This window comes from Temnothorax longispinosus, chromosome 2 (genome assembly GCF_030848805.1).
Source record: "Temnothorax longispinosus isolate EJ_2023e chromosome 2, Tlon_JGU_v1, whole genome shotgun sequence".
NCBI lineage: Eukaryota > Metazoa > Arthropoda > Insecta > Hymenoptera > Formicidae > Temnothorax > Temnothorax longispinosus.
The window spans coordinates 14,218,897-14,228,890 of NC_092359.1; the positions used below are offsets into that span (position 1 = coordinate 14,218,897).

Here is a 9,994-nt window from a genome sequence, read left to right on the forward strand (position 1 = left end):
AATTTTAAGATTAAATATTAAAACACAAATATTTGTAAAGTTTATAAAAGTAAGGTTTATTGTAAACAGAAGAAATTAGAGAGTATATACCACAACATACACATTTCTGCTTATTTAGATAACAAGTGCTAGACCAATAGACAAACCTGCGTTTTTGACGGCTGCTTGTCCGGGCTCCTCTCACAAGAACGCCAGCGCCACTAGCTCGCGCGGTATGTCTTCCGACACTGGCGTGATCATTTTCTCTTTCTAACGTTACTATAGCGTTTTCGGTTTAGCTACCGTTGGCACTGTAACAACCTACCCGTGTAACAACCAGCCCCAGTCTCCCCTAGTAATAAAATATCTCAATATTTATTGTCTAATTAATATTTAGATTGCTTTTATAGACCAGGCTTGGACAACTTTGAGCTCCAGAACCACGACACGTCTTTTCTATCCACAGAAAGTAGGGGAGTGTCGTGGCTCCGGAGCTCAAAGTTGCCCAGGCCTCCCGGCTCTGGTTTTGATCTCTGCGGTTGGTTGATCCTTCTGCTCTGTTTTGTTTTCGTCTTCCTTGGCTGTTTGGCTGTGGCTGTCCTCCTCTAAGGTATAGGCCGGTTTGATGCGATCTATTGAAACATTGATAGTTTTACCATTAATTTTTAGTTTGAAGGTTTTTTCACCTCGGTTTACCACTTCGTATGGGCCGTCATATGGAGGTTGTAATGCTCCATGTGGTGCGTCATGCCTTAAGAACACTCTTGGAGTTGTTTGCATGTTCTTGAAGACAAATGTAGATCTCTGACCATGACGTTTGATTTTCGGGCTTAACTGATTTATTGTTTGCTTCAATCTCGTTATCAGGTCTTCTGTGTCTGCTTTACTTGTTGTCTCTTGCGTGCTTAGGAATTGTCCTGGTAGGCGGATTGATTCTCCAAACACTAGTTCCGCTGGTGTTGCGTTTAGGTCCTCCTTCCAAGCTGCCCTGATGCCCATTAGTATTACTGGTAATACTTCAGTCCAGTGTGTGGTTTCATGGCACTTTATAGCCGCTTTCATTTGTCGATGGAATCTCTCTACCATCCCGTTAACTGCTGGGTGGTAGGCTGTTGTTCGGATGTGATTGGACCCAGTCAAGCGTGTTAATTTTTGAAAGAGGTCTGCTTCAAACTGGCGTCCTTGGTCCGTTGTTATCCTGGTTGGAGTGCCGTATCTCGCTATCCACTCTCTAAATATGTATTTGGCTACTGTTTCTGCTGTTATGTCGGGCACCGGGATTGCTTCCGGCCAACGTGTGAATCGGTCGATGATGGTTAGGCAATACTTGTATTCTTTTGACATTGGAAGAGGCCCCACCAGGTCGACGTGTATGTGTTCGAATCTCCTCGTCGGAGTTCTGAAGTTTCCAACTGGCGAGTTGTTGTGTCTTGTGATCTTAGATCTCTGGCAATGGGTGCATGCTTGTGCCCACTGCTAGCAATCTTTCTGGATCCCAGGCCACACGTAACGCTCTGCTACCATCCTAGCCGTTGCCTTCGTTCCTGGGTACGACAAGCCATGCAGGGATTGAAAGACCTGCTGTCTGTATGGCTTTGTCACGTAAGGTCGGGCTGTTGGCGTGGACGTGTCACATAGTATGGTTGTCTTGCTTCCTGGGACGGGGATCTCTGTGAGTTGCAGTGATTTGCTGTTCTCTTTTAGCTCTTTCGTTTCTGGTTCTTTCTTCTGTGATCTGGCCAGTGCTTCGATGATGTCATCGATGTAGGCATAACAGAAGTTGAGGCCCCTCAGTATTTCGTCTATGAACCTCTGGAACGTCTGTGCTGCGTTGCGAAGTCCGAATGGCATGTAGAGAAACTCGAATAAGCCAAAGGGCGTGGTAATCGCCGTTTTTGGTATGTCGTCCGGGTTTACGGGTATTTGATTGTACGCCCGTACAAGGTCTAATGTACTGAAGATCCGCTTCCCGTGGAAAGTTTGCGCAAAATCTTTAATGTGAGGTACTGGGTACCTGTCGGGCTCTGTCCTTGCGTTTACTCCGCGGTACTCTCCGCAGGCTCGCCATGTACCGTTTCCTTTCGGTACCATGTGGAGTGGTGATGCCCAGGGGCTTTTTGAAGGCCTTATTATCCCTTCTTGTAGTAGGAGGTTGAACTCTGTTTTGGCCGTTTGGAGTTTGTCCGGAGCCAGTCGGCGTGGACGACAGGCCTCTGGTTGACCTTTCGTTGTTTTAATGTGATGTGTGGTGCCGTGCTTTCCAATCTTGGTCTTGGTGCTGGGGTTCATGATTCCTGGATGCCTGGCCAGGATATCATGATATCCCGTTTCTATCCTCAGTGTTTTTATTGATGTCAGCTTGCTCGTGCCAGTGGATCCGGGCGCCGCGAGTCCTGTCTGCCCGTCGATTAGCTTCTTATTTCTAACGTCCGGTAGCAGGTAATAGTACGACAAGAAGTCTGACCCGATTATTGGTACTGTTACGTCTGCGACGATGAATCGCCATGGGTGTGCTCTTCTCAATCCGAAATCTGGTTGCAGAGTGGTGAATCCGTATGTTTCTATTACGGATCCGTTCGCCGCAAAAAGTTGATAAACTCCTGCTTTTCTCTCTCCCTGAGTACTGATGTAGGGAAATACGCTGACATCTAATCCGGTATCTATGAGATATCTCTTCTGGGTCGTGCGGTCTGTGACGTACAGGCGGCGGGATCCGGGGTTGTTGTCATTGGCCGCCTTCAATGACTGCCCTCCTTGTTTTCCGCCTTGAATGTGCACGGTTGAGTACACTTCTGTGCCTCCGCTCCGAAACGGCGGTGGTAGTAGCACACTCCGTCTCGGCGGGGTGTCTTGCTGCGTTGGCGACTTCGACTGCGATTTCTCTGACGGTTTCTGCCTTGTGCTTGGATGGATTTGACCATCTTCTCCACTTGCAGAGTGAGTGCTGCTATTTGTTTGCTCAGCGCGTCCCCTTGTGCCTCGTCTGTGTTTGCGGTTGTGCTTGTGGGCGTTGGCGCGGTTGTCGCCAGGACGAGCGCCTTACTGTTGACCTTGTGTATTTGGTCCGCCTGATCCGCTACATCTTTCAGTCTATCTTCTGTTCGTGTAGCTAAGATAGCTTGTGTTTGTGGGGGTAGTCGCCCTAACCAGAGTGTTCGTAGGAGTTCACTCGAGACGGTGCTCCCGGTTAGTGTCGATAAGTGCCGGAGAAATTGCGATGGCTTCCTGTCTCCTAGCTCCTCGTGCTCTAGTAGCTGCCTGATCCGTTGCCCCTGTGAGTCCGTGAGCCTCTGGATCAGTGCCTTCTTGATTGCTTCGTATTTATGCTCTGCCGGGGGATGCGTGATGACATCTTTGATTTCCTTGGCTTGTTTGGGCTGGATCCGTGAGATGACGTATACGTACTTGGCATCGTCTTCTTTGATTTTGCATAGGGCGAATTGGCCCTCTAGTTGCGCGAACCAAAGCTCGGGTTCCTCTGGCCAAAAAGGGGGAAGTCGAATTGATAATCTCTTTGTGTTGATTTCCTCCATATCTTTGTACCCGTCGTCGCTCTCTATCTCGACGGTGTTGTTCGCTGTTGACATTTGTCTTCCTCTCCGACGTCGGGGTCACCAATTTGTGGCCGCTATGCCACTTTCGTTTGGGCGTCGCGTGCCCTTCGCAGAAGATATGCCGTAGCGTGAGAAGGATCGTCGAGTGAGCTGAGAGACAGATGTATATAATAAATAGGTCGTTTATTCTATTGTCTTATAATATATATGTTGGTGTGTTAGTGTGCTGAAGGAGGCCCTGAGAAGGGCCGTTTGGGTTCTTCTTGTGCTGTGGTCTTGGCCCGTGCTTCGGAGTCGATGGCCTGGTGGACAGCATCTACCCTCGATAAGGCGTCGGCTACGACATTGTCTTTTCCTGACACATGTCGTAGGTCCGTGGTGAACTGGGCCGTATATTCGAGGCGTCGTGTCTGCCGTGGTGAGCTGCTTGGTAGGTAATGGTGGCAGAGGCGACAGGAGTGGAGACACCGTCCATGATAGTTGAGGAGAAGTGTAGCGCCGGACTCTCACGTCCCTCGTTGAGATGAGTGTGCGTGGAGGACGAGTCAGTCGTACCGGTGAGAGCTGGAGCGGGACGAGTTTCCCCGTGTGGCCAGGACGGTAGTCCAGGGGCCGTTGAGGGTGTCGCGGAGTCGGCAGGCGGGTGGCGCTGCTCGTCTCGATGGTGGCCGTAGCTTCGGCGGCGGCAAGGTGACGGCGAGATGTAGTATCTCTTATCCAAAAGACTTCTCCTGGTCTTGGCGGTGAGCCTGAGAGCAGTCGACAGCTCTCTAGGCCGTCGCCGTGTGGCCTTTTATTCTTCCCTGACTGGAAATGAAACGCGAGAAAGTCTGCCACCTGTTGGCGGCACTCTCGTATAGCTTCGCGGGCCGCAGTCTGGCCCACGCGCTCGGCGCGTGATCGGTTGGCGCGCGCGCGGCGCGCGTATTGTTCCGATTGTGTGGTCGGGAGACCGCCACATATACTAATCTGCATTAGAGAATAATTTACTAATTATCATAAAAAGTGTTTTATTTATATAAAAATAATATATACCATATATTACAGTTTTCAGTTTATCACAATAATATCTTTGTTGAAGATCACTGATCCTGGCGGAAGGTTTTGGGATAAAACTCATCTTTCAAATAAAAAAATCAGATTTCTGTCTCAAATTCAGGAAAAAATGCATTTTAAGGCAAGATTAGATGTGGTCTCACATCTTCGTCGTTGATCCTTGAATAAAAACTAAACGTGATACTGAGAAAAAATGTCAAACCAAATAATTTTATCAAAATCTTCCTTTTTTATTTGAAATGTGTCCCCTCGAATGAGGGTGTTAGTGCCTTCAACTTTATCCTTTTAGATCATATAGCACAAATCACTATTTCTAACGTATAAAAACTTTCTTTTTACTATCGCCTAGACCTATGTATTTTTTTTCATTCTACAAACTTTCTAAAACGGATTATTAAACCACATACAGGTCTTTTAATCCTTAAACCATTTACTTCCTCTTAATCAACCCCTTACAGAAAAACAAGTTAAACGAGGACTGTATATGCAGGATGCAGACTGAGTCGAGATCAAACTAAGACCCTTTTGTTACTACAATAATCACTCGCGCGGAGCCAAGCAAGTAAGATAATATATTTATCACTTCCTGAAAAATAAAAGTAGAATTAAATTAGTGAAAAAGTTACTTATAAATTATAACGCGGGAAATTATAATGATTTTATTTTATAGAGTGTATATACCGAAATACATTACATTACCTTTTTAATGTTTTTTTCTTTCCTTACGGACGTTTGCGAATCTGAACCACTCCATTATAAAATGTTCAAAATCTTTTTCTGTATTCCGAGGGAATATTGCTCTAAAAGCTTCTGGAATAAGAAAAATTCAATACAGTTTATTGTTAGATGAAAGAAATAAATAATGTTAATTTAACGGCAATTAAAACTTATGATAATTATTGAAATAACACAAAAGTTTTCGGAATAGTTTACATATATACTAAATCGATCAAAAGTATTAGTTTATGGATATATATATTTTTCTTTTATTTCGTAAGAATTTTTAATGTGTATGTATGTCCTTTTTAACGATAATTGCCACAAAAAATAGAAGACAATTTTAATAAATTCTGAGACATAAAGCATAGCATTTAATACTGCAAGTAATATATCCCAGGTAGCACAACGTCGTCAATTAGACGTCTTTTTTACGTACGCATTTGCCAGAACGTACGTCAAACTGACGGTCAGTATGACGTCTAAATGACCCTATATTGACGGCCATTTGTCACAGCATAAGTGACGTCATCGAATGACGTCACATCAGTATATGACGTAAGTTTATAATAATTTTAAAAATGCTCTAAAAATGACATAAATATTATGAGTCATTTAAAGGTATGTATATGCCGTTATGCTTTTGTGAATTAAGAATTAAAAAAAAAACAAAAAAAAAAGAAAACACATTTATTATGTATATGTCGTGTGTGCATACAGCCGCGCGGTCACCCATCCAAGTCAGTACCGCACTTAACGTTGCTTGACATCGATGATCAAACGGACTAGTGGTGATCCTTTGATTCTGGCGCTTCCTTGTTGCTAATATTCTTATATAACATATCTTTATAGTGTTCAAAAATTGTTTAACCGGTAAATATTAAAAATAATAACATAATTACAATTAATGTACAATAGTTATTAATATAAAATTCGTATATTTAACATAATATAATATTAATATAATAATGTTAACAATATATGAGAACGCCTAAAGACGCTACCTGACAGAATAAAGAATTTTTTTAATGAATCGAATCAAAGTTGAAAAATAATTAGAAATCAAATTTAAAGAAACAAATCTAAAAAAGTCAATCTTTACTTTATGTATGTGCATATATGTTTACGGAGTAAGTTATAGTACTATATTTTCTATTATTCTTATAATATTTCTGCAATGTTGTTCTAATATTTCAACGAAATGTTGCAATTGTCTCTACAACATTGCATTGCAACTTGTAACGTTCTTGCATTCTCTTGCAAGCTTCATGCTATATGGGTCTGTTTTAATTAAGAAAAGCTCAAAAAATAAAAATAAAATTGTGTACCAAATTTGGTCTTAAAATAACGTCTGTTCATGTCCTTTCCATGACGTCATACTTTCGTCCACAATAAGACGCCAAATACACGTCATATAAATGACATATGACGTCTTGGACGAAAAATGACCTTAAATTGACGTCAAAAAGACCATGTGCGCTACCTGGGATACATCTCTTAAAAAATTACTTACTTTTAATGCTCAGAATTGTGTGCATATCTCCAATTTTATAATTATTTTTTTGGCTAGTCCATGAACACATGGAGACTAACATAAGTCATCAGAAAATATAGCACTCAAACTTCTTCTAATAAAATCTTTTTCATGTTTCCCTTCAATTAACATAGCTTGTTCACCTGAAAAATTTATACTCGTAATTCTATATAATGCAGTATATATATTATTATAAATTGCAAGAAAAATAATTCAGAAAACTTAAAATATAATAACACATATTATAGGATATTATAGAACATATTAAAGGACATATATTACAGATATAAGTTTGTAAGATTAAGAGTCAGAGTAACCATTTTTGGTTTTAGACGCATTGGGTGCTCCTTCTCAAGATTCTATTTGATCGTTTTATACATAAAACATACAGTTGAATACATTATAGAGATTAATACAAATACATTTTTATTTTTGAAGGACATACGACATACCATATTTGAAAACTTTACCGACAAAATTCTACCTTCTTTTAGAAAGTTTACATATATCGTATTGGTTGCATAGAATTACAAATCCTTTTACATAATGAAAATAGGTGTAAATCAATTAGAGCATTTGCTCAATATATTACAAAAATGATTAAAAATTTTTAAAGTAAAGATCTTGAGCTGTCAGTGTAAATATTTATCTGTTACAAAAATTGTACAACTTTTATATATTATCAGTATGTTTGCTTCGTTAAAGAAAATTGTAAAAAAATATTACTGTACCATTTCCATTAAATTTAAAAGCTTAAAAATATATAAAAAGTTTGCAAAAAAATTTTTATACATAAATACTTAAGCTTTCTGCTAAATATGGTAAAACAAAGCAACACACATTTATATATAGAAGATCTATATGCATAAAAGACTTGAACAATGTAGTATGAATGCGTTAGTACTTATTTGATATGACGTTTGGATGATTTTGTCTGTATGTTACTGACACTTTTAGAGTTTTTCATCTATTTTTTCATCTAATAAATTGTCATAAACAAAAAATATATGCATATGTTACGCCACAATCAAAATAACTATAAACATAGTAGATACAGATAATGCGCAATTACTATCTTTGCTATAGGCACTACATTGAAAATAATACCAAAAATTACAAGTCCTGGTGATCTCTTTGTCGACTCTAAATTGCAAATATTATATTCCCAAGCAGCATTTTGACGTCCGCCCGACGTTAAGATAAACACACTTAACGTTGGTATCCAACGTTTTCGCTACGTCGTTTCAACCCTCTTTTGCACTAATTTGGGGAATCAAATTTAGGTTGTACCAACGTTGGGATCCGACTTATATAAGTTAAATTGAGGTTACATTTTTTCCACCAGTTTTAACGTTGGTATAAGTAATTTTTGTAAACTTTGATTTTGTACACTCTGCTAGACCTGAGGTTATTTTTTCACAACGTACATTTTAGGTGTAGTTTTCGTGCTTCCATTCAAACCATATGACGGCATTGGTGTAATAAATGTATCATAATACGTACTTATCAATTTGGCACAAATAAAATGGCTTTATAGGAAAAATATAGTTTGCGCAGTCTTTGATACTATTGTAATTTTGCCATAAATACACGAACCCAGCACTGAAAATGTATAACGAAACCCACTTTATTGATAAATGTGGAAATGATAAATCAAAATTAGACGAATCCCTTCTAAAATATTCCAATTTACTAAATATTCTAATAAATAACTAAAATTTTCAAAGTGTAGATTTTAATTTTTTTTTCATCAAAATTACTTTTAAGATAAATATGTTGTCAAAACCTTAACAACAGATTTTATATAAATGCTTTAAATTGTTAATAAAGTGCGTTAAAAAATATAAATCTAAATATACTGGAAAATGGCGGATTATTTGCCTTCCTCTTTGAGGAATGAAAATGGCGAAGTCAGCGTTCCACACTATATCAAACTTTACGTAGTAAAAGGTGCGATAAATTCTACTAAGATTTGTCTTCTCGTATAAAATAATGAACTTTTTCAGACTTTTGCAAACTAAGTAGTATACCACTGTAGGCAAAATTGTACCTATATTGACTAAAAGTCTTAACAAGGTCGCCAAACTGACTTAACATGTCGATAAAGTACCGATTAGTTGAAAATTCTATACTAGATTTGCGAATGAGTCGTATATCTTAACCAAATCCGACCTATGTAATACCATCTATGGTGATCTAGAGCATGGTTATGGCAGCCGTGCAGCCGAGCGAACGCGCTCTCGAGCTGTGAACCGCACGGCGCGCGCGCGTTGCTTCCCGACGACGCGACGATAACCGCGTGAGATGAGATGGACCGGTTCGGCCGTGGATCGTCAACATTCGTCGCATAGTCTTCGTAACTCACGCACGACGCGACGCCGCGAATTGCCGTCGGCGATGCCCGCTTGACGCAGCAGTAATCTGCTCTATATTTTTTTAGGCAGAATTTGTTACCATTTCTCGCGATTTCTTAACGTCAGTCAGAAATGACCACAGGCGACGTTTCACAACGTTAGCGTTTTACAACGTTTGATAACAAAACGTTGGTTTACGTTGGGAATTACGTATTAAAGTCGCTCGAAAAGTGTGGTGCAGAGTATAACGTCAGGCGAACGTTAAATATCTTAACGTCGGGTAATAGGACTTAAACTGTTTCAAATTTGACGTTGGGAAAGTGATAAAAAAAGCACGTCGTAATTTTAACGTTAAGACAACGTCCAAAAAACGTTAGTAATTATAAGTTACATTTTATAACTTTCTTGGACCGCTTACAACGTTGTGATTAGTAGAAAAGTAGTCCTTAGTCGGAAAGTTAACCGAAAAATGCTGCTTGAATTTACTACTCTTGGAGAGAAAGGGAGAAAGAAGAAGAGAAAAGGGAGGGAGAGAGAGGGAAAGAGAGGAGATATCTCTTACAGTCTTTTCTATTAATTCTTAAATTTTCAAAGTCTGATTTTATTGTGTAAATTTATATCTACTACGATTATGTAACTACTAACCGGACATGTTATTTGTAAATGTTTATAGAATTAATTATAATTATGATAAGCAGCTTTACTTACAACTTGCATGAAAGCTTCTTGATCAGTTTTTAGCATATCTTTAAAAGTCAGAAAATTGTCAATGAAAGATAAGGGGAGATATTGTCCAATCT

The 9,994-nt window shown here is 39.6% G+C and overlaps 1 protein-coding gene and 1 long non-coding RNA gene across 2 annotated transcripts; both read right to left on the reverse strand.

Moving 5' to 3' along the window:
* Positions 1–1,455: 1,455 nt before the first annotated feature.
* Positions 1,456–3,566, reverse strand: LOC139825243 (uncharacterized). The gene is made up of 2 exons (XM_071797818.1): positions 2,867–3,566; positions 1,456–2,744 (listed from the first exon to the last, which is right to left on the reverse strand). Exons 1-2 carry the CDS (start codon positions 3,564–3,566, stop codon positions 1,456–1,458), a joined length of 1,989 nt encoding a protein of 662 aa, XP_071653919.1.
* Positions 3,567–4,077: 511 nt separating this feature from the next.
* On the reverse strand, positions 4,078–7,109 carry LOC139808593 (uncharacterized). The gene is made up of 3 exons (XR_011730906.1): positions 6,820–7,109; positions 5,289–5,399; positions 4,078–5,175 (listed from the first exon to the last, which is right to left on the reverse strand). It is a non-coding gene; the product is annotated as an uncharacterized lncRNA (long non-coding RNA).
* Between the last annotated feature and the right edge of the window lie 2,885 nt (positions 7,110–9,994).